At 46.3% G+C, this 27,421-nt stretch overlaps 2 protein-coding genes across 2 annotated transcripts in view; both read right to left on the minus strand.

Annotated features, from left to right (window-relative positions):
- LOC137433899 (MKI67 FHA domain-interacting nucleolar phosphoprotein-like) overlaps nucleotides 1-4,373 on the minus strand; it is a 17,970-nt gene extending 13,597 nt beyond the window's left edge. The window contains exons 1-2 of the mRNA XM_068126371.2: nucleotides 3,978-4,373; nucleotides 3,674-3,802 (exon numbers count right to left, since the gene is read on the minus strand). Of these exons, the coding sequence (XP_067982472.1) occupies nucleotides 3,674-3,802; nucleotides 3,978-4,190 (342 nt within the window). The 5' untranslated portion in view covers nucleotides 4,191-4,373. The remainder of the gene's footprint in view (nucleotides 1-3,673; nucleotides 3,803-3,977) is intronic.
- A 16,349-nt stretch (nucleotides 4,374-20,722) lies between these two features.
- The window catches only part of LOC137433898 (serine/threonine-protein kinase DCLK3), a 44,813-nt gene continuing 38,114 nt past the window's right edge, over nucleotides 20,723-27,421 (minus strand). The window contains exons 4-5 of the mRNA XM_068126370.2: nucleotides 22,110-22,277; nucleotides 20,723-21,563 (exon numbers count right to left, since the gene is read on the minus strand). Of these exons, the coding sequence (XP_067982471.2) occupies nucleotides 21,361-21,563; nucleotides 22,110-22,277 (371 nt within the window). The 3' untranslated portion in view covers nucleotides 20,723-21,360. The remainder of the gene's footprint in view (nucleotides 21,564-22,109; nucleotides 22,278-27,421) is intronic.

Here is a 27,421-nt window from a genome sequence, read left to right on the forward strand (position 1 = left end):
GAGGGAGTTAACCAATCAGAGACCTCCTATTATCCAGCTTGGCTTTCTCATGGTTTTTGCTCTGTGTTGTGCTTGTGCAACTGGTTGTGAAACCGCCCGAAAATGCTGAAATTCTCTGATGTTTTCGCCCATTTGAGAGATACTAGGGCATGCCCGTACTATATCTATATCTAAAATTATATCCCCCCCCTCTATTTACATGAAATGGTTTGGTCCAAAGCGAACGGCTTGCGAGTGGTGACAATCCCCCCCCTCTATTTACATGCAATGGTTTGGTCCAAAGCGAACGGCTTCCGGAGTTTGGTAAAGCAATCGCCATCGCGTGCACAAACGCGCAGGAAAGCGAATGAATCGCAAATTCGTTTTTATTAGTTTTAAAACTTTATTAAAACATAGTTTAACGGCAACATAGTTTGCAAACGTGAAATAAATGAATACGCTGTCAAATGTGCCATCCGAGGCAGAGTGTGTCCTCCACGTTCGGCACACGCGATCGTTCGCTGCTCTCTGATTGGTTGAATCGTTTTTTGTACATAGCTCGGTAAGTAATTGTCCGATTAATATGAAACCTTGAAAAGGCACATCCTCGGGTCCCCAGCAATATACCTGGCAAGTTTCAAGTATATCGGACCGGTAGTTGTCGAGAAACAGCGGTCACAGACAAACAAACAAACGTACAGACAGACAGACAGAGATTACTGGAATTATAGATAGATGTAAGTACCTGACTGTTCAATATGCTATTAGGCATTCAATTTTTAGACTCTTTTGAGTGAAACTCACGTTAACTAGTGTTTATTTTCTATTTACTAGACGTTTATATCCTGTCTTGTTTGTGCGCAGTTTCTGTGTAGTCCCATATACACATTGTTGTGTACAGTGTACAGAATGCAGTACACGTATCTAATGTTTCGAGTTAGAGTCTTGAAGCAAGTTTTTGAAAGCAATGACTAAATGTAGAGTTAAAATTATTTCCCCCTTCAGTGCTTGCAGTTGTATGATTGTATTATCATTTGGAGGCAGTTTTGATTAAAATTTAATGATCGCCGGTGTAAAAAATTAGGCTAGTCTACATCCATGGGTTACGTGCACGAGAACTTGGATTTTGTATGACAGTGTATTGTATTACCGGACACTATTTGGAAGTTGATTTCAGACATTTGATTCATTAATTTACTTGGAAAATATAATTTCTATATGCATTATATCATACAAATTAATATTTCAAAGAAAAGAAATAAAAAGAATATACTAAGGCTGGTTAAAAAAAAATTCCTGTTTATCATCACTTTTTTTCAAAAAAGTGGGTAGGGCGGGAGGGTTTTTTTTTTTGTTTTTTTTCCAGAGTGAAATTTTAATGGATTATTCAACGCACAATATGTTTTTTTCTTAAATATACTTCATCGGACATACATGATGAATCATGTTATGATTTCTAAACTAGTAAACCTTCGTATGTACGCACTGATACGATTCAAATAAAGAAAATAAAGAAACCTATGTCACATTGAGTTCTGTTTAGTTTTAATATTTGCTGATACATATAACAATGGTAGACCAAAACTTCCGCTTTTAAGAATAATGTCCGGTTGCCATACATGTATCTATCAGCAGCTATTGCCATAGCATTCATACATATTTGACTAGAATTCCTCGCCACGATATATCACTTCATGGTACCGGTACATGCATATTGAGCAGTTTGGTAGACATGGAAGAGGACATTAACCACATCTAAAGAATGTCTGATTCGCATTTATACATCTATCTATCAGCAGCTACTGCTATTACAGCACTCATAGATGTATCTATCTTTCAGCAGCTACTGCTATTTTAGCACTCATAGATGTATCTATCTATCAGCAGCTACTGCTATTACAGCACTCATAGATGTATCTATCTATCAGCAGCTACTGCTATTATAACACTCATAGATGTATCTATCTATCAGCAGCTACTGCTATTATAACACTCATAGATGTATCTATCTATCAGCAGCTACTGCTATTATAGCACTCATAGATGTACCTATCTATCAGCAGCTACTGCTATTATAGCACTCATAGATGTATCTATCTATCAGCAGCTACTGCTGTTATAGCACTGATAGATGTATCTAGCTATCAGCAGCTACTGCTATTATAGCACTCATAGATGTATCTATATATCAGCAGCTACTGCTATTATAGCACTCATAGATATATCTATCTATCAGCAGCTACTGCTATTACAGCACTCATAGATGTATATATATATCAGCAGCTACTGCTATTATAGCACTCATAGATGTATCTATATATCAGCAGCTACTGCTATTATAGCACTCATAGATATATCTATCTATCAGCAGCTACTGCTATTACAGCACTCATAGATATATCTATCTATCAGCAGCTACTGCTATTATAGCACTCATAGATGTATCTATATATCAGCAGCTACTGCTATTATAGCACTCATAGATGTATCTATCTATGAGCAGCTACTGCTATTATAGCACTCATAGATGTATCTATATATCAGCAGCTACTGCTATTATAGCACTCATACATGTTGAGTAGAGTTCAACACCAAGAGAATGTTGGTTGCCGTTTATTCATGTATCTATCATCACCTACGACTACATGTAGTGGTAGCGCTCGTTTAATTTTTGACTCGGAATCCACAGCAATAATTATCACGTGATGCTCTCCCGTTTGCCGATGATATTTCGCTTCTCCTTCAGAATACCAACTACTTCTTGAACGTCCGAGTGGGCCTCTTCTCGGCAGTACGACTCTTACTGCAGGTACTGCATATCGGATACGACTCATCTGTGGTACTCAGCTCCTCAACACAGCCACAGATATAGCACACATCTTCATAGCCAGCCGTGTAGTATGGCTTCTCTGTCGCATCGTTGCATGTGAGATTGGCTTTGGCGTCGACATTACTGAAGACGTTTGCCTCATTGGTCTCCTGCAGCTCGACCAAGTTCGAGCACATGTAACTTGTCGCACAGTACGCGAGCACATACAAAATTCGAACCTGTTCCACTGAGCGGGAACGGATTTTACCGACTTCGCGAGCAAATAAACAAACAAAATTTTTTTTAGAGGCGGACGACTTTTATGGGGCAGGCGGCGATGATAAACAGGAAAAAAATTTAACCAGCCTAATCTGACAAAATCGGCATTTGAACTGACCCCTTCAACATTTTTGTCAATCTCGAGGCGCTGAAAATCGTCTTGTATTATTGATGTGTAAACAAATTTGGATCATTAATAAATACACACAAAACCAATAAATACATATCTAGCACAGTTTCATACCAGAGTGATCAGAAAATTTGAAAAGTTGCTTCCTTTTGTCAAAGTATTGGGCCTGGAACTATTACCATAATACTTTGACAAAAGGAAGCAAGTGACATAATTCACACAAAAATATGAATTCATATCTCCAACCGTGGTTGCCTAAAAAGTCTTCTTCGAGTACAGTTTGAAAAACTTTATACCCAGGAAGTAAGAAACTCTGCCAAAGAGAGCAGAAAGAAAAACACATTTTCCTCATTTACAAGAAAACTCCTTTCAGGCAGTTGCTTCCTTTTGTCAAAGTAGGGCAGTATACCATGCCCCAGGATTCAGGAGGCCACGACCTATGGCATGAGGTAGTGTACAAGGTACTCGGTGCTTACGCGTTTGCTGCGGGACAGACGTAAACGGGTCACACGTCCGAACTGACTGAAGAACCTCCTCATCTCGAGCTCGAAGAACCCTTGGGGAATGTGCCCCAAGTAGATCGTTCCGGGACCGCTGTGACGACTCTGCACGGTCACGTGGGCGGGGGTTGGGGGGGAGAGAGGGTACTTTGGCAACACAAGGACGTAGCTCAATCTCGATTCGCAAAAAATAATTCGATAAACATCTTGCAGGCAGTATGGAAAAATAGAAAGGATCTACTCAAGAGGCCGTGTCATGAATACGTGCTTCGAATCGTACCTCTTCAGGACTCTTCTTCAGACCGTGCACTTGGCTCTCGAACGCCTTCTGCTGCTGCGGATTCAAAGCCAGCGCCGTGTTCTTACCGCGTCCGGACTTCTTCTTCGCCACTTTGCGAATCTCTTGCTGCCTCGCGTCTTCATCGGGCTTCTTTATGACATGGACTCGATTCTTCGCTTGCCCTTTTCGCCGCTTTAGCCCGCTCGAACCCATATTTATAAGCGAACGTTTCGAAATTCCGCACTTTCGAGCGTTTTCGATTAATATTCGACTTGTGCCTGAACACGAACTTCAAAATAACTCCCTCAAATCGAAGGCCAGAAACACACGCGGAAATCACGTGGTACCATCACACGTCGCTTTGGATGCGTCATCGCGTACGGACAGATGCGTCATGTCGTACGCTGGGAACATTGGCGCCCTTTTGCTGTTGTTGTTTTATGGTCGTTTTTTCTTGAGGGGTCGATGGAAGGTTTCAAATTGGGAAATTTAGTACAAGTACCTAATGATATGTAGATTAATCATGATTCTACTTCATTAATTGCTTTACAAACCAGTCCTTGCATAAGATACCCTATTGGAATCTCACTTTAGAAGCCATTTTAAAAATTGATAAATTATCATGGCGACCAAATGTTCATGACAATAGTTTCCATTGAGGTTTTGACTCCAAAACGAGAACAGGAGAATTTTCCAGGTACACCCTTTCCAAACACAGAGTAAAAACGTGAGATTTATACTTGGGTTGAAATTCAAATTCTTAAGTCGTATCGATTGGCCAAAAAGGTTGTGACTGCAGGTTTCTGTTATTACTTGTAGGATGTGGTAAGACAATCTACCATATAAAACACAGTCAGTTTGTGTGTTTGTACAGATGTTGTCCCCTTTAATTAAGGTTTGGTTTTAAAGACCAATCTTTTAACACGAATCTTTTCACTATGGTCTATTTTTAAGGATAAAACAAACTCAAGAAACATTTTCCATGAATGAGTGTCTCTTCTATTGGAATTGTAGACGGCGGCTTAAAAACCGAGCCTCAAGGGCGGTGTATAGAAATGTTTTTTTTATTTATTAAATAACAATAAATACAATGCACAGGGAGGTGAAATTAGTTAGCTACACATGATGTACAACGTACGCAGAGTAAAACGAGTGTTCATTTACGTCTGTATGATGTCGAATAAATAAAGAATATATAAGCACAGCTGACACTAGGCCAAGGCTTCAGACTTTAGCACGCTCATGAGGCTGCACCGCCGCATAAACTGTTCCAACCCGGCTTATTTGCCGGCCCTTTACTAGTTTAATATAAACTGAAAACAGGGTAGGACAGAATTTGCTACTACCTTGTGGGGCACCATTCCTGATGGGTAGCGCAGAGGAGAAGCCATCAGGATGCTTGCATTGATGGTGCAGAAATGTACTAGCTATGAGTGAAAGGTCGCCGTCAGATTGGCGACCCTTCCAGGACTGTACCCAATAGCCTAGGAAACAGCTTTGGCAGCCCTATGCACCTGAAGATGCAAAACGGAGTGGTCATGAGTGAAGAGTGGGGCTATGTATGCCATTCACCTATAGCTTTTCAAGGAGGGCCAGTGACCAGACTGTCGAAAGTTTGCGATGAGTTCAGAGTTCAGTTTGCAAGATGACTGCCACTGGTAACATGTAACCCAGTACTACCTGCCGCATGGTTGGGTTGTCGGCGACTAAACCGACACCCCTCACTGGCTTTGCTAGTGGGGATGGTGTCTGTGACACCCTGCCAAGACCAAAAACAACACCTGTCAAAGGGCGGATGAGCTCCCGTAGGGAGACAACAGCCATCCAGTAAGGAGATGGGTCTCCTAAAAAACACCCATCTGGTTTGGACCGGTTCAAGTCATACCAAAGATTTTAAAAATAGTCATACCAAAGACAATTCATATCGGTTGGCATAAAGGATGGTAATGAAGGAGCCGGGGCTCCCACGTCGATCGGAAGAATGGACGCGACAAAAAGCTAGAATTCATCTGAGTTGCTTTAATGAAATCAAACACTCAGGCACTCTGAAAAACCGTTTATCAGTCAGCAATATATATCTATTCCGCCAGGGGGTTTGCCCAGGCCCGGCGCCAGGGGGCGTGGCCCAGCGTCCTGGCTGCGGCCTGGCAAGTTGAGCGCGGGCCTGGGCGTCCTGGACGAGCCCGGCATGGTGATCGCTCCGCGTCCTTGATAGGTGCAAGGCGATTGTGAAAACTCAGCGGCAGCCGCTACACACGTCCCCCCAGAATCGACTTGCACCGGCAGGGTCAATTTGAGGGGGGTCCTGATGACCCGGCCGAAGCGACCCCTGGCGGGTCGTGGGAGGGGGTCCGGTGAGGTGGTGGGCGGTCGAGTGGGGGGCACCGTGGACGGGGGACGGCCTCGCCGCGGCGGAAGGGCCACCCGTGGTGGGTGGTCGACGTCCACGTGCGCCGGCTTGACGCGGTCCACAGCAATCCGGTCCGACCTGCCGCCGATGTCGATGACGAACGACTTGTCGTCCCGTCGCAGCACCCGGAAGGGCCCGTCGTACGGCGGCTGGAGTGGCCACCGATGTGCGTCGCGACGCACAAAAACATACTCCGCTGTGCGGAGTGCTGGGGGGACGTAGGACTGGGGGTCACCATGGTGGGATGTTGGCACGGGGGCAAACCGTCGGGCGGCCTCCTGGAGGTCCGAGCGCTGGTGAGCTGCGGACCAGGGACTGGTAGCGTCGGGCACAAATTCGCCCGGGACGCGTAGCACCTGGCCATAGACAAGCTCGGCGGTGGATGCCTGGAGGTCCTCCTTGGGGGCCGTGCGAAGGCCCAAAAGGACCCACGGCAGCCGGTCGGCCCACCCGACGTCTTGAAGGCCGGCCATGAGCGCGGCCTTCATGGAGCGGTGGAATCGCTCGCACAACCCGTTTGCTTGGGGGTGGTAGGCCGTAGTACGGTGGAGCTTGATCCCCAGGTTGCGGGCGAACGCGCCCCACAGCTCGGAGGTGAACTGTGGACCGCGGTCTGACGAGATGTCCGCCGGTGCGCCGAAGCGGGCGACCCAGGTGGCGATGAAAGCCTGCGCCACGTCGGCGGTGGTGGTGGAGACGAGGGGAACGGCCTCCGGCCACCTGGTGGTCCTGTCCACCATGGTGAGCAGGTGTGTGAACCCCCGTGACGGGGGGAGGGGGCCCACCAGATCCACGTTGACGTGGTCGAAACGTCGTTCGGGCACGGTGAAAGGTGCCAGCGGGGCCTGGGTGTGTCGGTGGACCTTGGCCCGTTGGCAGGCCGTGCAGGCGCTGGTCCAATCGCGGACGTCCCGACGAAGGCCGTGCCAGACGAAACGCGCCGACACCAGCTTCTGGGAAGCTTTCCGGCCCGGGTGGGAAAGGCCGTGGAGGGAGGCGAAGATGCGGCGTTGCCAGGCGACGGGCACGATGGGGCGAGGCTGGCCTTGGGAGACGTCGCAGAGCAGGACAGTGTCCGCGCAGGGGATGTCGGCCAGGCGGAGGCCCGTGTCCGCCGCCCGGAGGGCTTGCACCGTGGTGTCGGTGGTTTGGTCCGCCGCCATAAGCGCAAAATCCACGCCCAGGTGGACCGCGTTCGCGCTGGCCCGGGAAAGACAGTCGGCCACGGCGTTGTTTTTGCCGGCGACGTGCCGGATGTCCGTGGTAAACTCCAACACGGCGGAGAGGTGGCGCTGTTGGCGGGCCGACCATGGCTCCGTGACCTTGGCCATGGCGTAAACCAACGGCTTGTGGTCGACGAACGCCGTGAAAGGTCGGCCCTCCAGGAGGTGGCGGAAATGGCGGACGGCCAGGTGTAGACCGAGGAGCTCCCGGTCAAACGTGCTGTATTTGAGCTCGTTCGGCCGGAGCTGCCGGCTGAAAAAAGCGAGTGGCTGCCAAACCCCGTTCACCCATTGCTCATGTACGGCGCCCACCGCGTAGTCGGAGGCATCCGTGGTGAGGGCGATGGGAGCGTTGAGCACCGGGTGAGCGAGCAGTGTTGCGTCGGCGAGGGCCCGCTTTGAGCCTTGGAAGGCCGCATCCATTGCTGCGGACCAGGCGATGTCGTGCTTGGCCGGCATGCCCCGGAGGGCTTCGTAGAGGGGCCGCATGAGCTGAGCAGCGCGGGGCACGAAGCGGTGATAAAAATTCACCATTCCCAGGAATTCCTGCAGGGCCTTTATGGTGCGGGGACGCGGGAACGTGGTGATGGCCTCGACCTTGGTTGGCAGCGGCACGGCCCCGTTCTTGGTGATGTGATGGCCCAAAAAATCAACGGCCGTCGTGCCGAAGTGGCATTTGGCCGGGTTGACGATGAGGCCGTGCTCGCTGAGGCGCTCGAACAGCGTCCGGAGGTGGAGGAGGTGCTCGGCCCGGGACGTGCTGGCGACGAGGATGTCGTCCAGGTAAACGAAAAGGAACGGCAGGTCACGCAGCACGCCGTCCATCAAGCGCTGGAACGCCTGAGCCGCGTTCTTGAGACCAAACGGCATCCGCAAGAATTCGAATAAGCCGAACGGCGTGATGACTGCCGTTTTAGGGACGTCGGCCGCCCTGACAGGTACCTGGTGATATCCCCGTATGAGGTCAATTTTCGAAAAAATGACCCGTCCCGCCAGACGGGCGGAGAAGTCTTGGATATGCGGGATCGGGTACCTGTCGGGGGTGGTAGCGTCATTGAGACGGCGGTAGTCGCCACACGGGCGCCATCCACCCCCCGGCTTTGGCACGATGTGCAGTGGCGAGGCCCACGCGCTATCGGAGCGCCGCACGATGCCGAGGTGCTCCAACGCGTCGAATTCGGCCTTCGCTACGGCGAGCTTGGCTGGGTCGAGGCGGCGGGCCCTGGCATAGACCGGCGGGCCCGTGGTTGGTATGTGGTGCTCGATCCCATGCCGTACTGCGACGGCCGAAAACGTCGGCCGCGTGAGGGCCGGGAACTCCGTGAGCAGGCGAGCAAACTCGTTCGCCGCCGGGACGGCGCATGCCAGCTCGGTCGGCGCGGAGCTGCTCAATGTGCATACCAGGGAGCTGAAGGTTTCAGCGTTGATTAAACGACGCCGTTGGACGTCCACCAGCAGTCCGTGTGCGCAGAGGAAGTCGGCGCCTAGCAGAGCCACGGGCACGTTGGCGGTTACAAACGTCCAAGCAAAGCGTTGGCCGCCGAAGCAGAGGGTGACGTTGCGCGGGCCGAAGGTGCGGATAGTCGATCCGTTGGCCGCAACTAAGGAGGGGCCGCAAACCGCGGATTGCCTGTCCTGGTCAGAGGCGGGTATGACGCTCATTTGGGCGCCGGTGTCGCACAGGAAGCGCCGTCCGGACGCTTTATCCGTGATGAACAGTAAGTTGCCCGTGTGGCCGGCGCTCATGGCTGGTAATGAACGCCGGCCCGGCCGTTTCCCGGCCTGCCGAAGGTGCACGGGGGTCGGCATGTCCGGGCCTTCTGTCCGAACCTGGCATGATAGTAACACCACGCTTGGTCAGGTGGAGGCCTCGGTCGTCGTGCCGGAGGTGGTCGGCTCGGTAGAGCGGCCGCCAATGGCGTCGGCAGTTCGGCCGTCGACCGTGCCGGGTGCTCGGGCGCCCTGGGTGTTGCGTCGGACGGCGGTGGGTCCCATGTCGCCGCTACGATGCGCTGTCCTGCGGCGGAGATCTTGTCGGCTTCTCTGGCAAGGGCCCGGGGATCTATGATCGTCGTGCTTGCCAGGGCGAGGCGTACCGGGTTAGGCAGCTGACGGAAGAACAGCTCCCGGAACAGGAATGCCGGAGAGTGCTCACCGAGCAGTGAAAGCATGTAGTCCATGCGCTCGGAAGGGCGCGTGTCGCCGAGCTCAGGCAGATCGAGCAGGCGCCGTGCGCGTTCCGCCGATGGGAGGGCGAAAGCATCGAGGAGCAGCTTCTTAATCGCGCCGTATTTGTCAGCGGCTGGCGGGCTTTCGAGGAGGCTCAGGGCGCGGGCCGCGGTAACCGACCCGAGCGCAGCTACCACATGGTGGAAGCGGGTGTCGTCGGCCGTGATGCCTCGCAGGGCGAACAGGGACTCCGCCTGTGCGAACCAAACCGCCGCGTGAGCCTCCCAGAAGGTAGGCAGTTTAAGGGCGACTGCCGTGTCCATGTCGATAGGTCACCAATGAAGGAGCCGGGGCTCCCACGTCGATCGGAAGAATGGACGCGACAAAAAGCTAGAATTCATCTGAGTTGCTTTAATGAAATCAAACACTCAGGCACTCTGAAAAACCGTTTATCAGTCAGCAATATATATCTATTCCGCCAGGGGGTTTGCCCAGGCCCGGCGCCAGGGGGCGTGGCCCAGCATCCTGGCTGCGGCCTGGCAAGTTGAGCGCGGGCCTGGGCGTCCTGGACGAGCCCGGCATGGTGATCGCTCCGCGTCCTTGATAGGTGCAAGGCGATTGTGAAAACTCAGCGGCAGCCGCTACAGTAACATTTTAAAATTAAACAGGTCTGTCAAATCATAACTTCACTTATGTGTTTTGTACTTTAAAATTCAGAAAATTTGCCTGTCTTCTGAAAACAGATGCAGATTTGCACCTTCTTCTTCTTTAATGGACACTATTACTCCCATGTTCATGTGGGGTTGACATGGGGAAGCTTGGCCCAAGTTTTTCAGGAACCGGCTAGCCTGTCCTGACGTTTGACTAAGGTTAGGGCAGGATTTTGGAATTTGTTCATGGTGCCGGCGATAGCTCACCTACACTTTGTGAAGGACACCGAGGTATCTTTAACATCAATAAACGAATAATAGCAGACAGGACACCAAGTTTAACGTCCATCCGAGGGATGGCACTCATTGACTAACGCCATGCCTGTGAAACACCTGGGATGTCAGTTTATAGCTGGGTCAGGATTCAAACCCAGGATAAATAGCTTAGAGGTGAGTGTGCCGAATCGATAGGCCATCCTACCAGCCCTAGATGCAGACGTGCATAATTTCTCTCAATTCCATCACTTTTTGCTGAGTTTTTTTGCTTTTTACTGAGTGCAACATTTTTTTTGCATCGGAAAACGTGGCAACGTGAGTTCGTAAAGACGTTTATTTGAGAACAAAACAAGCTATAGACAAAAACTCAAAACTCATTAATAGTATAACTTGTATACCTTTTGCAGTTCGACTTCAAACATATTTGTATCCCTAAATGGTGGCAAGTACAATCAAATGTGGACAATTGGTGATCAGAGGCCACTTGCTGGCAGCATTCCAAATAAGGCCTTTTTCCCAACATTCCTAAAATATACAATGTTCACGTTCACACAAACAAAATCCAGCATGTACAACTCAATGAGATATACTCTGTTACATTGTTGGACTAATTGGTTCTCAATTTTGCACGATGCAGTAAAAGTCGTAGATATAATGTGATGATAAAGCGCGGCGTTACGCGCGCTGCTTGTGAGCAAGGAGGAAGCGGACAAGCGGTAACATATAAACGTCTTTATTGTAAGACTACACTGTAACACTGAACTCCTCCGGTCCGGGCTGGTCGCCCGGTGTATATCATGAGGCCACGCCTACCCCTCGGGCGTGGCCACCGCCCACTTGGTGCGTGGAATGATGTCACCACGCCAGTGGGCTTTTGTGTCCGCCACAATGATATGATTCCTAACGGTTAGTGAAGACTTTTTAAGAAGAGTGAATCTCGTGTTACGATCTTACAAGACGTAGCTTAAGAGTTGCATGAAACTCCTCAAAATATTCAAAGTAAAAGCCGTAATATACATATATCGGTCTAAAAACACTCCTCGTGGCCATCACCAACAACAACAAAAATGTAAGAATCATGGAGGGTTTTTTTTTTGGGGGGGGGGGGGGGGTTGTTTTTGTTTGTTGTCCTTTTTTTTTGTCATATTCTGAAAATTTGTAACATCAATGAATTTTGAGGGACTCCCAAGTTACCAAAACAATGAGTGATGAAGATCCATCTAATTGCACACGCACACACGTTTCTACTAATCTGAGTGCGATGTCCTGGAGGGCGGATGTTGAGTTTTGTTTATTATACGTGAACAGTTATGGAGGAAAAAACAAAGAAGCACCCAGCAAGATTTGAGGTATTGCTCAGCATTGCCAATTGGTGTATTGCTCGAACCCAAAAGGGATAAAATGAAAGTCCTTCTCTTGCTGTTGAATATACAACTGCAGGATCCAAGAAAATTATAGTTATGGATGGGGTTGATTGCATCGCAGTGAGGGAAGCATCACTATACTTTAACAGTATTTATAAAGAAAAGAGCACAACATTTGGAATTTTTTGTAACGATGTTTGCGAAGCAAAAAGTGGGGTTAAGCAATATTGGGTCACTTTGTCTGTCTGGCCGTCTACAAGCATCGGTTTAGGATCGGGGAACAATTAAATTGCAATTGAATGTTATATTTTGAACATAAATCAGAACATACGTCAGAAAAAGAACCTGTAGTTTGGCAAAACTTTGACTGAATTTGGCAAATTGTACGGAATCTCGTCCTGATTGCTCATGCCCGCCGAGGAAGGAGTAAAGGAATTTTTTTTAGTCTGTCTGCCTGTCTGGGAGTAAAACAAAATTGAAAATCATTTCAAACAGGAAACTTACTGTTTTTATGGACATCATAAAGGGCACAAACAACAGGCATGAATAACTAATATATGTGTTAGATAAGGCGGTGTACAAGATGGCGCATCAACGGCGGTGGTAAACTTCCGAAAAACGTTTTTTTTCTAGCTTTTGATTTTATTTTTTTTCTTCAATTTAATTACATACTTGAACATTAAAACAACAAATCACTTTCTTGGCACTTTAAAAATCTTCCGTTTAGCCGTACTTGGACAAAATATTACGCCATTTACATCATCTCAACCAATCAAATTTTCCGCTCGTTCTCTCACTGTTGAGGAATATCCCGATTCAGACAAAATGGCGGCTCGTAGGAAATATCGGTCATTCTCGGAAATGCAAAAAGCAACAGTTTATTTTAAAAATCCTTCCCATGTCCTTTTTTCTCTCAAGATTGTTCACGGTAAGGTGTTCTATGAACTCTCTAATTAATACTGCATTGAGGACTCACATGTGTTTTACCCACAGATCTGTTCAGGAGTTTGCGCGAATGCTCACAGATATTTGGATACCTTAACCAAATGGACAAAAGGTAAGGATCACGTGAAGCAAAGTTACATTCATCAGTGTATCGATTTAATTGTATCTTGGAGTTTATGAAAAGTCATACAAGTCGTATATGCCTCTGTGTACTATCATTTGGTGATGCCACTATATTTTGCTGTTTATACAAGGAAGTACGATGCAGGAGGAGGCCGTCTGGTCCATCATGACTGCACACCTTTGCCAATATGCATGCACCCCTCTATCGTCAATACTTCCAGGTACCTATCCAACTCCAGTTTAAACCCTTACACCATTTCAGCCGTCACCATTTATCTAGGGAGACCATTCAATGCATTAACTACCCTCTGAATGAAAGACCCCTGCCTTAATGTCATCCCAACTCTCCTCTTCACTCTCAAGCTTTGGCCTCTGGTCCTATCGCTGTCCATTCTGTTGAAAAACCTTCCCGCACTGATTCCCTCTGTACCCTTCATTATCTCAGATATCCATGAAATCCCCTCGTAGCCACCTCCTTTCTATAATGTATAAAGTCCGGTCTCCTTCAGCAGTTCCTCATATCCCCCTCTGAATATAAGCTAAAACCCTGTTAGCTTTAACCCTAGCTGCCTGGAACTGTGCTGTGTGCTTATCCCCATCCCTTACCAATCCCCCATATCTATTACCACCGCCAGGTCCCTCTCCCACGTCATACGTTCCAAGACTGCCCCTTGAATTATATAATCCCTATTTTCATTGTTCCTATACCCACCCCTCAGCACGGTACATTTACTTATGCTAAACTGCATCTGCCAATCTTTTGCCCAATCAATCAGAATATGCTTTTCTGAATAAGAGTACCTCCCTCCCTGCTGTCTATCTCTTACCTCCAGGCTTAGTGTCACCTGTAAATTTAGAAAACCTACTCCCAACCCCATTGCCCAAATCGTTGATGTAAATTGTGACTACTAACGCTTCCAGAAATGATCCAGTTTCCATTCCAGTTAGCTACTCTACCAGTCTACCTGTCGCACCGCAAGCTCTCGCCTTGTCTAATAACCTTCTATGTGGTACCTGTCAAAAGCTATCTGAAAGTCTAGATAAACTACATTCACTGTTCACATCCACCATCAATAGTCAGAAACGGCTTCATGGAACTCCATTAAGTTCGTTAAACATGACCTCCCTTTAGAGTTTAGACGTTACCTTAATAAGCAAATTATATGAACACTTTGAATGCAGTGTCATAATGAACAACTCCCTATTAGAGTGGTCCACCAAGGTTGTATCACATCACCTATCCTCTTTCTGGCTGTCATCGACTGAATCATGAGGAACACCATATCAGATAGACGCACAGTAGAGACATCCGGTAGACCCATTTCACCCAATTTGAAGACTTTCTGATGACTTAGCTGTTTTGTCATCGAACATACCCATGTGCAAGAAAAAAGAAACTGACAGGCTAGCCAGCTTTGCCAGAAGGACAGTTCTCAACATTAGTACCACCAAGACCCAGGTGATGAACATCAATGCCATGCCTTCTGCACCCATTACTGTAAATGGAGAATCTCGAGAGACTGCAGAGAATTTTCTATACATGGGCAGCCTCATCAGCAAAGACAATGAAGCCAATAGTCAGGTTCACTATGTTTTTTCGTTCAAAATCATGGTAGATTAGCAAACCTATACATTTTTGGAAACGTTATTACATGGAAAATCTGAAAATCAATGTTTACATTTGCCAATTCCGACCAATTCGATTCGACCAATTCGACCAATCGACCATTCGACCAATCGCTTCGATCGACCATTCGACCAATTTGATCGATTCGATTCGATTCGATTCATCGAATTCGATTCGATCGACCATTCGACCAATTCGATTTGCCAATCAATTTGACCGACCTTTGCTTGTGTGGAACGGACTGTGAAAACGATGCGGACTATATTGTCGGATACGACACACACGACAGTGATGACGAACTCTAAATGGCATATTCTGTAATCGTGTATGTTTGATGCCATTGACTGCCTGTGTATATTTTGTCATTGACTGCCTGTGTAGATGTGAAGTTATACTGACTGCATGTGTATACATGATTTTGCTGACTGCCTGTGTATGTTTGGTGATGTGAATTATTGTGACACATTTTGATGTTATTAACTGCCTGTACAAAATGATAACATGTATTTGAGCAACTTATCGCGAATATAAAGACAGTATTTTGCAATTCAAAACCTTTGATTCGTGTCTTACCATTCCCCATAGCACTAATTTGATACTTTCATTGGATTCCTTGTCCCTGAAAATATAGGTTTAGTATATTTTAAAAAGTTTTTAGGGTAATTAGAGGCAGAAATAGAACAAAATATGTATTTTACAGTGGCCATTTTGAAAATCCAAAATGGCCGCCATACAGGTATCTCTCCAAATGTAAACATTGATTTTTAGTTTCCTTATGCTATAACCTTTCCAAAAATTTATAGGTTTGCTAATCTACCATGATTTTGAACGAAATATAATTTATTGACATAGTGAACCTGACTACAAGAAAGAAGTCAAGGCAAGGCTCTGCAAAGCGCATCATGCATTCGCTGGAAGTCTACAAGCAGCACAGCCTGAAGATAAAGATAAGACTCTGTAACAGCAATGCCAAGTCTGTTCTTCCATATGGATCTAAGTGCTGGCAAGTACTCAAAAAGAAAGTCAGATAGCAAGGTAGAGTCCTTCCATAATGGATGCCTTGGGAAAATCTGTCCCATCCTCTGGCCCAATAAGATATCCAACAAAAACTTGCATAAAGAACTGGCTGCCACATCTTTGCCCTTGAAATCAAGTGTCACCGCCTCCGATGGCTCGGCCACGTAATTAGAATGTCCCCTGACCAGATCCCCAAGGCTGCTTTTGGGAAAGAGGAAACCAGGCAGGTCAAACACAACTTGGCGTAGGACTGTGATAGCTATCCGAGTCGGGCGAGATGGGTCTATCATGGTGCACGGCACAGGATAGAGATAAATAGCAAAAGCTCGTAGCAGCCTTCTGTCGTTGGGATGAAGAGGAAGAGTGAGTAAAGTAAGTTCCTTTAGTAAGCCTTTGCTGACTACCTTTGATTAGTTTGAAATCATTCAAATGGTTCCTTATAAAGAACATGTGGCACTCAGTTTTTATTATGTCATCCAGTATTAGACGTGTGAAGTTGCCTCAAAGGGTAAACTTACCTTAAGTAAAAAAAAAACAAGTTCAAAATGGATGATTTTATTCCTTTGAGAAAGATCTAGATGAAAAATTAGTCGATAGTTTTTTGTGTAGTCTGTGTATAAAAAAAACCACCTTTAGAGGCCATTTTTCCCCGCAAGCGGTGGTTGGCCTTTTTCGGGAACCGTGGTTGTTGTTGTTTTTTGGTCCCCTTTTTGAAGCAATGTTTTACGGCCGGATGCCCTTCCTGACGCCAACCCTTTTTGCCGCCTTTAGCGACAAACAGGGAACAGTCTGTGTATGCACGTTTTATTTCACTTTAATCGTGTACGAAGCTCGACCGTACTGCTTCATCGTGAAAGGTTTATCAACTTTTATGGACACATCCATTTTGTAGTTTAAAGAAAATGCATTACACCTCGGATCGCATGATAAGATTTTTTAATGGCAAGAAGACGAGTTATGAGAGCTTTGCTACAACGTGACCTGCACGTGGAAAGTCAGCGTTATACAGTGAGAATGAATGAATGAATGAATTATCGTTTTAAGGCCATTTTTCATGAATTATCGTTTTAAGGCCATTTTCCCCACTAGTGCGGGGGTTAGCCTTGCGGGCCCCATGACAATCATGGTTCCCTGTTTGAGGCAATGTTTTTATGGCCGGATGCCCTTCCTGACGCCAACCCTTGGTCACGCTCTTACGATGCGTAGGGATACGGTGTACCTATTCTAAATCGGGGTACACACCGGGATCATTCATCCCAGCAAGCTGGTACTCAATTTGCCGACCTCGGAAGGATGACAGGCTAAGTAAACCCCCCTGGCGTTAATTCAGCGATCGACCGGGATTCAAACTCAGGATCCGAAGATCCCAAGCCGCACCCTAACCGCTAAGCCAACACCAGGCTACACATTTTTAGGCCTAGTTGATTAGGTAGATCAGTTATGAAGTTACTCAGATTTCGGTATTTGGAAGTGATGTTAATGAGCACAAAAAGTATTGAAATATATATTTTTAATCACCATCTGTTATCTCATGTTGTTTGTATTCAGCCTGTGGCTGCTTGTTGCATCATCGCTGGAAAAGTGCAACTGTTCCACTGATGTATTGCCCCTGTTACCAGTCAGCTGGTACTCATTTTGCCAACCTCAGAAGGATGGCAGGCTGTCAACCCACCTGGTGTTACGTTAACAGCACGATAGGGGCGCAAACTCAAGACCCTAAGATCTTAAGCCAGCCACCTTAACCGCCAAACAAACACCAGGCCTCTGTTATCTTAGTTGGTGTAAATAATATATATATATATATATATATATATATATATATATATATATATATATATATATATATATATATATATATATATATATATATATATATATATATATATAATATATATGTCGTAGTCATAACGTTATTGCTAAAACGAAGAAGTGAAACAACAAATGAGTCTTTAGCATGTGGTTGAAAGCAAGCATTAAACATTTCCTAAACTAAAGCTCGTCAATTGTTAGTAGGTAAGACACAAGAGCAACGTGGAGTTATTGCTTTAACGGAAGATAGTGTGTTGTGTTATACATGCAGACTGCTGCTGTTATATGTTACCTTCCCTCTCCAAATGTATAAATGTGGCAAAGCCTCATTGCTCATGTCCCAGTTATGCACGACAGTTTCATTCAATAGTGATGATTGACTGGTAATTGCACCATTACAGGGAAATCAAGGTTATACGTAATCCCACTACCTCTCTCTCTCTCTCTCTCTCTCCCTCTCTCTCTCCCTCTCCCTCTCCCTCTCCCTCTCCCTCTCACTCTCACTCTCACTCTCCCTCTCCCTCTCCCTCTCCCTCTCACTCTCCCTCTCCCTCTCCCTCTCCCTCTCTCTCTCTTTCTCTCCCCCTCTCTCTCTCCCCCTCTCTCTCTCTCCCACTCTCTCCATTCCCACGACCCCCCCCCTCTCTCTCTCTCTCTCTCTCTCTCTCCCTCTCTCTCTCTCCATTCCAAGCCTCTTCATTTGGAATTGAAAGCTTTTTCATCACCTCTTTCCTCAACAGTTCCATGGTTTGCATTTCAGCAGCACTTTTACCCTTGATGAAGATGCTCAAATCATGGTCATTTGAACTCATTTGAAACCAGAGAGCCTTTTCACGGTTGATAAACTATAATGCATCTCCAGCTGGCACCAAACAATAATGTTCCCGCAGCAGCTCGTGTGAGAGGACAGACCGAAGGCCCCTGTTGTTGAGGTTATCAATTTGACACTTGGCACTCTCTGCTTCCGGCGTCACGTGCAACCGCACTGGATCACCAGAGCAGCCGATTTTCCTCACAATAAAGCAAATGATTATAACATATCGCAAATCTATTTTCTTAGCTTGGAAAGTAATAGTAATCATATAACTTCCCTGATATTTGCCTGCTGTATATCCCAGGCCATATTCCTGCCAAAGTCGTGCTCCTCATGTGTCGTTACGAACAAGCCCACACTGGAGATGCCGATACCGTTTGAGGTGAGCCAAATGTTGCGTCAAGTTGCGAAGGCCCAAGTTTGTAGTCCCAGGCTGAGGCCACTGGCCTAACTTCGTGCTGCGCATAACAGATTTTCCCAATCCGAGTCCGGCTCCTCATGTGTCGTTACGAACAGGTCCACACGGGAGATGCGATTTTCCACATCATTTATGTGCTTACATTGAAATGTAAATGGAAAACTGTACGAATGGGAAAGGACCCAGTTTGATTGCCTGCGCTGCTGGTTGTAGTGTTTCGTCTTATTTACAGCTTAATCACCCTTTGCTTTTCTCTTCTTTTGTTTTCATAATTCCAAGGCCGTTACACTATCAAAGGACATACTCCCCGACAGCTCAAAACGCAAAGCAGTCATGTTTCAGCCACTTCATAAGACAGCTTACAGCTACCAGAGGTGTCTGGAAAGTTTCTGCAAATATTTATTATTTCAAATAAAAGCTGTTTCGAGGTTCCACAAACTAAAAACCACCTTTAGAGGCCATTTTTCCCCGCATAGCGGGGTTGCGCCCCCGGCCGGCAAAGGAGCACTAGTTATGGGGTGTATGGCAGTGAAGACTAGCCCGGGAGGGTTAGGATATATTGATAGGGACTAGAGGTGACTATAGGTGACCAGATTTAAGTAAGAGACTTGGTACCTGTAGTGGGGATGTAGTAGCTTAGTGTTTGATAATGACGTGGGAGCGCTGAGTGTAAGGGAAGACGGAGGAGCGCGAGTTTTAGAAGGGAGTAGACAGAGCAGATGATGCAGTGTGAATGGAAGTGCTGGTGAGCAGCTTCAAATGAGGCATTGGCAACATAAGCGAGGTGTGCAATTGGGGAACGAGGATGGAGGGTGAGGGTGAGGGGAACGAGTGGGAGGGTGAGGGGAACGAGTGGGAGGGTGAGGGGAAGCGGGGGTTGGCCTTTTTCGGGAACCGTGGTTGTTGTTGTTTTTCGGTCCCCTTTTTGAAGCAATGTTTTACGGCCGGATGCCCTTCCTGACGCCAACCCTTTTTGCCGCCTTTAACGACAAACAGGGAATTACCAGTGAACTGGTACTCAATTAGCTGACCTCGGAAGGATGACAGGCTGAGTCAACCCCCCTGGCGTTAATTCAGCGATCTACTGGGATTCGAACCCAGTTCCACAAACTACAACCCACACCCACAAAGGGTTCCAGGTTCCACAAACTACAACAAAAGACTAAATTTCAAAGTAAGCAAACTACAGCGATTGACTCAATACAAAGTCGCGGTAACGTGTTGAGACGAGTCCTAATGACGACTGTGTAACTTATCGTCACAATTAAAACGGAACTCGGAACTCAGTGGAGAGCTTACCTCCGCCTGGTTGGCCATAGCATTCAATGGTGAAGAATCACTTAAAAAATTATAGTGGCCGGATCCGGATCCAAATCTTCACCAGAATTGAATCGATCCTTCTGTGTCACACACCCAATCGGTCCACCAAGTTTCGTACAAATCCATCCATAACTTTTTGAGATATCCTGCTATGTATCGTTTTAGCCCTATCTCCCAATGGTGAAGAATCACTTAAAAATTTCTACTAGTCGGATCCGAATCCGTATCCTCACCAAAATCGAATCTCTTCGTCTTTGTCACATACGCTACCTCTCTGCCAAATTTCGTCCAAATCCGTCCACAACTTTTTGACATATCCTGCTTTGTATCGTTTTTGGCCCCATCTCCCAATGGTGAAGAATCACTTAAAAATTTATATTAGCCGGATCCGGATCTTCACCAAAATCTAATCATATCGTCTTTGTCACATCCGCTACATTTCTGCCAAATTTCGTCCGAATCCATCCACAACTTTTTGAGATATCCTGTTCACAAACAAACGGACAAACAGACAGACAGGGGTGAAAAACCTAACCTCCATCCACCTTTGGTGGTGGAGGTAATAATGGTTCTGTTTCATGAAGGGCTGTGAAAAGGTTTTACTAATAAGATAGATCACAAAGGGCCAAGACACGCCAACGTTAAAAAAAAAAGAAAAAAAAGAAAAAATATAAGTGTATATGATTAGTAAGAAAATATTTTACTGACCACAAATTATATATATATGCACATATAATGAACCACCTTTAGAGGCCATTTTTCCCCGCAGAGCAGGGGTTGGCCTTTTTCGGGCACCATGGTCCCCTTTTTGGAGCAATGTTTTATGGCCGGATGCCCTTCCTGCCACCAACCCTGTTGGTCGCCTCTTGCGACACACAGGGAATTACCAGTGAGCTGGTACTCGATTTTCTGACCTCGGAAGGATGACAGGCTGAGTCAAACCCCCTGGCGTTAATTCAGCGATCGACCGGGATTCAAACCCAGGATCCTAGGATCCCTAGCCGCACCCTAACCGCTAAGCCAATATGCACATATAATGTAAAATAATAAATAAAACATTGGCATATCTTGACTATTGTGAGTATCCCATTTGTAGAACGTTGCTTGGGAAAACTCTCTGGACACTACGGTCACCAGATGCATGAACGTCCAGATATTGAGATGTCACCAACACTCCACAGCTCTTTCTTCGATGCCTTCTGAGTGTACAAAAGGGCTTCACACTGCAGAGCCGACTGGTCCGTGCCGACGACGTTGCCTTGAAGAGAAGTGCCGCTGGATATTGGTGGTGACCTCTCTTTGAAGGTTCATGCCATCGTTGGAGTCGCACGCCGTCGTCCACGGGTGCTGCAGAGCTTCACGGGCCGTGTATCGATTGCTTGGGTCGATCACGAGGAGCCTCTGGATAAGCTGTTTGGCCACTAGAGTGCAAGAGGAGGTGTGAGAAGAGAGGTGAGATGGATAGAGAAATGATGTGTCAAATGATTTAAAATGGCCGAGTGGTGTGCCACTTTACTTGTCTAGCCTATTAATTCTAACAGTTCACAAGCTTATTGGCTTTACAAGTGCTTTACAACATCTATTTTAAAATAATTTTCTTGAATATAAACTTGCAAGTGTCTTCATAATGTTGCACATCTTCCAAGTGCAAGTTGTTGTCTTCAAGAAAACTATTAATTGATGATTTGACCTGTGATTCAACATGCTTTAGGCACCTTTAGTATACACCTGAAGTGTTGAATGGTGTGAAAAATATTGTGTGAAAGGTGTGAAAAAGGTATGAATATGAAAACGTGATGAAAATTGTATTTCCTCAAATGTGAGAAATCTCTTTACTGGCAATAGGATGAAAATGATGAGAATTTTTTTTAGCGTGGCACCATTTTTAGGAAAGAAAGGTAATTCCTGCCAAACCAAAAATGTGCCTCTCCGCACCAATAATGCAAAAGGGAGGACACGAGCTTTACCGTTGGAAATGTGGTCCCAGAATGGAGTAACAAACTCGTACTGTCCAAATTGTATCTGATCAAAGAGTTCGTATTGATCATGACGAATGCTGCGGAACGGTGGAAAGCCACACAATAGGATGTATGCAATTACACCAGTTGCCCACATGTCCACCTGCAGTCCATAACCTGTGGAGGGGAAGTGCATGTACAGGAAAATATGAGGGTGAACTAATGAAACAAAAATATCCATAAACTCTGGCCAAAAACTGTCCTTCAAAGAAAACATCCTCAAAACAAACGTCGGCTGTTTAAACCTCACTGCTGCGGCTCGGAGAGGGTGGAACTTGGACTGTGCTGGCTACCGGTACATCACTTCCTCAGCTGGGAGGCAGGGGAGCCTGGACTGCGCGTAAATAAAAATTAGTTTGGACTGGTCACTCATTCTTCATTTAATGGGACTTGCTATATATATATATCTGACATCGGCTCTCCCCTTACCAAGGGGGGGTTAATCCCCTTGTCCTTTTACCTGGCCGACGCGAGTCCTGGAAGTTATCACGTTCCTTCCGGTCGGTATTAAATAGGGTTATTGGTCGACTTAGTCCTAATACCTAATTACTAACACCGACAGTGAAGCAAGGAAATAACTCCCACCCGAACCACGGCGTTAGTGGACACGCCGAGCGAAACGAGCCGCCATTCGGGCCGTTAACAATGTGACTAGACCCGATTATGGCGGTTCCGATCGTGCCACGTTTACCCAATGGAGAAAAGACTAGGACGATCGGATAAGAGGAAACCAGGAAGATAGGAAGAACAGATGGGTTTATTAACAAATGCACAAGAAGAGGAAACGAAAGAAATGTACAAGAAAGAAAGAGGAAGGAAAAGCACACAGGGCAGTCTTAATTACAGGCTTAACTTATTCCCTGGACAAACGGGCCTGTCTCACACACAGTCACTCACATGGGGATTGTAGAGGAACAGGTTGATGGTCACCAGCGCGTCCAGGCTCCAGTCCGGCTCCGGTCCAGGCGATGGAAAACCCGGCAGGCAGCTCTTCACAGTGTAACGCGAATGGACAATTACATCACGGTTGGGAAGGCTGGTATCCTGGCGGCGTACGTAATATTTGTACGACTCGCGCCAAACGCCCCCTCTCCAATGTCCTATACGCAAGCGCCAATTGTGCAAGTCCTTTCAAGCCCTTCAAATCGCAGCAGACCTTATACTCGCGAGTTCTCCGGGTAAGTTCTCTCATCAGCGCCAGCGAGTAAGTCCTTTCACAAGCGCATATACCCACGAGTCCTTATTAGCTCGAGCTCCTCTTCATAAGTCCTCTTAAATGTGCGCTCTCCCAATAAGTCCTCTTTCACAAGTGCGCTTTCCTAAAGTCCCTGTAAAAGGGCTTTGTGCGCTCGCTTTTATAATCCAGCCAGCGATCGCTCCGCAAGCCCAAAAGCCACGCCTAACAGGCGATGTCCCTCCAGCCCTGGTTGGCTGGTTATGGCTTACTGGCCCCGCCCTGATGGTTGGGTGACGTGGCCACACCTTCTTCCTGGCGCTCCGCCCCCTTTTTCCGGGCCTCACCTGGTGGCTTATGGTGGTGTTGAGCGAATTTACAGGCAGCTAAGGCTGCTGCTGTTGGCCAAGGAGCGCACCAAATTGGAAGGGGCCATGGGGCACAGACTGGGGAGCGTGCTTAATGGCGTCGCTTGGAGGGAGGCTGCAAAATGGACGGAAGGGGCCTACTTCCTATTTGATTGACACAACGCAGATTCATCTATTGGAAAATGGCCTCATCTAACACATACTAAGAAATAACTGATGTCCTATGGTGACCTACGTGTTGCTTGTGACCTATCTATGGGGTGCTACGTTTAACCTTTAATGATGTGATATTTATTTACAAGTGTGGGTTCTCAAAACCGCAACAATATATATCTGCCTGCAGAATGCAAGCACCATCCACTAGGATATATGTATATATATATATATATATATATATATATATATATATATATATATATATATATATATATATATATATATATATATATATATATATATACATACATACATACATACATACATACATACATACATACATACATACATACATACATACATACATACATACATACATACATATATATATATATATATATATATATATATATATATATATATATATATATATATATATATATATTGTTGCGGATTTGAGAATCCTGTGTTTGTAAATATCACCCTCTGTAAATAATGTAATAATTCTTTGTAAATACCTCCATTTGTGTAAAGGTCAAAGGTCATCCCTTTAGCTAGTCCATCGCATACATGTAGAAAATCATAGGCCCTTCTAAATAGTTATCTCATTATATGTCAGTATAAGGCTCTGTTTTTCCACTAGTTCATTGCGTTGCATCAAATGAAATAAGATAGATCCCCTTTTCAAATTCCCCAAAGCCTCCAATTCCAACTGCATTATTGCCAACTGCATTTGCCTCCATTACGGCGTGGTCAACTCGGAGAAGAAGGGTGTGGCCCCACCTCATCATCGGGAGGAGGAGTGAGCCAGCCCCGAACAACCAACCAAGAATGAGGGGTTTGGCCTGAGAGGGCGGAGAGAGAACGATCGAGGAGGTTCGCGAAAGTTCCATGGGCATGGTTATATAACCCGTCGCACGGAGCCCCCACCTCAGTTCGGTTGAGGAGGAGCTGAGAGTTCAGTTGAGGAGGAGCTGAGAGTTCAGTTGAGGAGGAGTTGAGCAGAAGCTGAGAGAGGTTTTTGAGGGAGGTGTGCTGGACCAGAGGCAGATTCTGTGGAGTATTAAGGGAGCGTCGGAGACGCAGGAGGCGGAGGACGAGTGAGAAAGCTGCCGGTGTGAAACAGAATACGTGGAGCTGCCGGCTCCTCGCTGCCAGCCCGGAGCGGAGCTGTGTGCCGGGTTTCGCCTCGACCCCAAAAGCGTGGACCGAAGCGCGAGCTTGGAGCCGGACCTCGACGCCTACCATCTGCCTGGACCCTCCTCTGCCGTCCCATACCATCCCTGCCATTCCATCCTTTTGTGTACGTGAGTTTGTTTTGTGTGTCTTGTCCCTGGGAATAAGTTAAGCCTGTGTAGATAAGCTAAGAATTGCTCTGTGTCTTCTTCTTCTTATATTTTTGCCCTGTAAATTACATTTCTTTTCTTCTCTTGCTTTGGTTGTGTGTAAATAATGAATAAATACCTGTGTTCTTTCTTTACCCCTTTTGCTTCTTCACATTCGGTCGCTTTAGAGATTTCCACATTGAGTTCCTGTGGTGCGATTTCGGCCAACGCTCAGAATCAGATTTAGTCTTGGTTAATGACTCGAACTTCGGACTGCTAACCCGCTCGGCAGATAACATCTAGAACAGTGGTTCGAGCAGAAGTTATTCCCTCGTTCCCGGCTGGCGGTAGAAATTAGGTACGTAGCGAACCCCTAGGCCTAACAAACCCTACCTACCGTCGGTCCGGGAAAGGACGTTGTAGCTTCAGGATCGGAGACGGCCAGTGCAAATAGAAGGGGGATTAACCCCCCCTTGCTAAGGGGGAGCGCCGTCCCCGTTTCCGTAACAATATATATATATATATATATATATATATATATATATATATATATATATATATATATATATATATATATATATACATATATATATATATACAGTGCATTCAGAAAGTATTCAGACCCCTTCACTTTTTTCACATTTTGTTATGTCGCAGCCTTATGCTGAAATCGTTTAAATTCATTTTTTCCCTCATCAATCTACACTCAATACCCCATAATGACAAAGAGAAAACAGGATTTTAGAAAGTTTTGCAAATTTATTAAAAAGAAAAAACTGAAATATCACATTAACATAAGTATTCAGACCCTTTGCTATGATACATGAAATTTAGCTCAGGTGCCTCCTATTTCTCTTGATCATCTTTGAGATGTTTCTACACCTTGATTGGAGTCCATCTGTGGTAAATTCAATCGATTGGACATGATTTAGAAAGGCACACACCTGTCTATATAAGGTCTCACAGCTGACAATGCATATCAGAGCAAAAACCAAGCCATGAGGTCGAAGGAACTGCCAGCAGAGCTCAGAGACAGGATTGTGTCGAGGCACAGATCTGGGGAAGCCTACAAAAATGTTCTGCTGCATTGAAGGTTCCCAAGAGCACAGTGGCCTCCCTAATTCTTAAATGGAAGAAGTTTGGAACGACCAGGACTCTTCCTTGAGCTGGCCGCCCGGCCAAACTGAGCAATCGGGGGAGAAGGGCCTTGGTGAGAGAGGTGACCAAGAACCGGTGGCAACTCTGGCTGAGCTCCAGAGATCCTGTGTGGAGATGGGAGAAACTTCCAGAAGGACAACCATCACTGCAACACTCCACCGATCTGGGCTTTATGGCAGAGTGGCCAGACCGAAGGCTCTCCTCAGTGAAAGACACATGAAAGCCCACAGAATCTTGTTTCTCACAGTCTGAGAGTCCTTTAGGTGCTTTTTTGCAAACTCCAAGCAGGCTTTCATGTGTCTTTCACTGAGGAGAGGTTTCCGTACATACCCATGAAGATTTGAAGCTGTATTCACTGCCAAAGGCACTTATACGAAGTATTTTCTCAGGGGTTTGAATACTTATATAAATTAGATATTTCTGTATTTCATTTTTAATTATTTTGTAAAAAAAATCAAAAATATTCCACTTTGATATTATGGGGTATTATGTGTATATTAATAAAAAGATGTATATCAAATATGATGGGTTTGAACAGTTCCTTCGATGGTGCAGCCCCGTGAGCATGCCAAAGTCTGAAACCTCAGCTTAGTGTGAGGTGTGCTTATATATTCTTTAATTATGAGACATCATCATCTGGCGTTGGCTTAGCGGTTAGGGTGCCGCCTTGAGATCCTAGGATCCTGGGTTCGAATCCCGGTCGATCGCTGAATTAACGCCAGGGGGGTTGACTCAGCCTGTCATCCTTCCGAGGTCGGCAAATTGAGTACCAGCTTGCTGGGATGAATGATCACGGTGTGTACCCCGACTCAGAATAGGCACACTGTATCCCTGCGCATCGTAAGAGCGCGACCAAGGGTTGGCGTCAGGAAGGGCATCTAGCCATAAAAACATTGCCTCAAACAGGGAACCATGATTGTCATGGGGCCTGCAAGGCTAACTCCCGCTCTAGTGGGGAAAAATGGCCTTAAAACGATCATTCATTCATTCATTCATTCATCATCATGAATACCTTTGAAGGCACTGTACGTGTTTTCGTCATACCATGGCTGCCTATTGGATTTGTGCTCGTGTAATTTG

Source organism: Myxine glutinosa, chromosome 10 (assembly GCF_964187855.1).
Source record: "Myxine glutinosa chromosome 10, kmMyxGlut1.1, whole genome shotgun sequence".
Classification (NCBI taxonomy): domain Eukaryota; kingdom Metazoa; phylum Chordata; class Myxini; order Myxiniformes; family Myxinidae; genus Myxine; species Myxine glutinosa.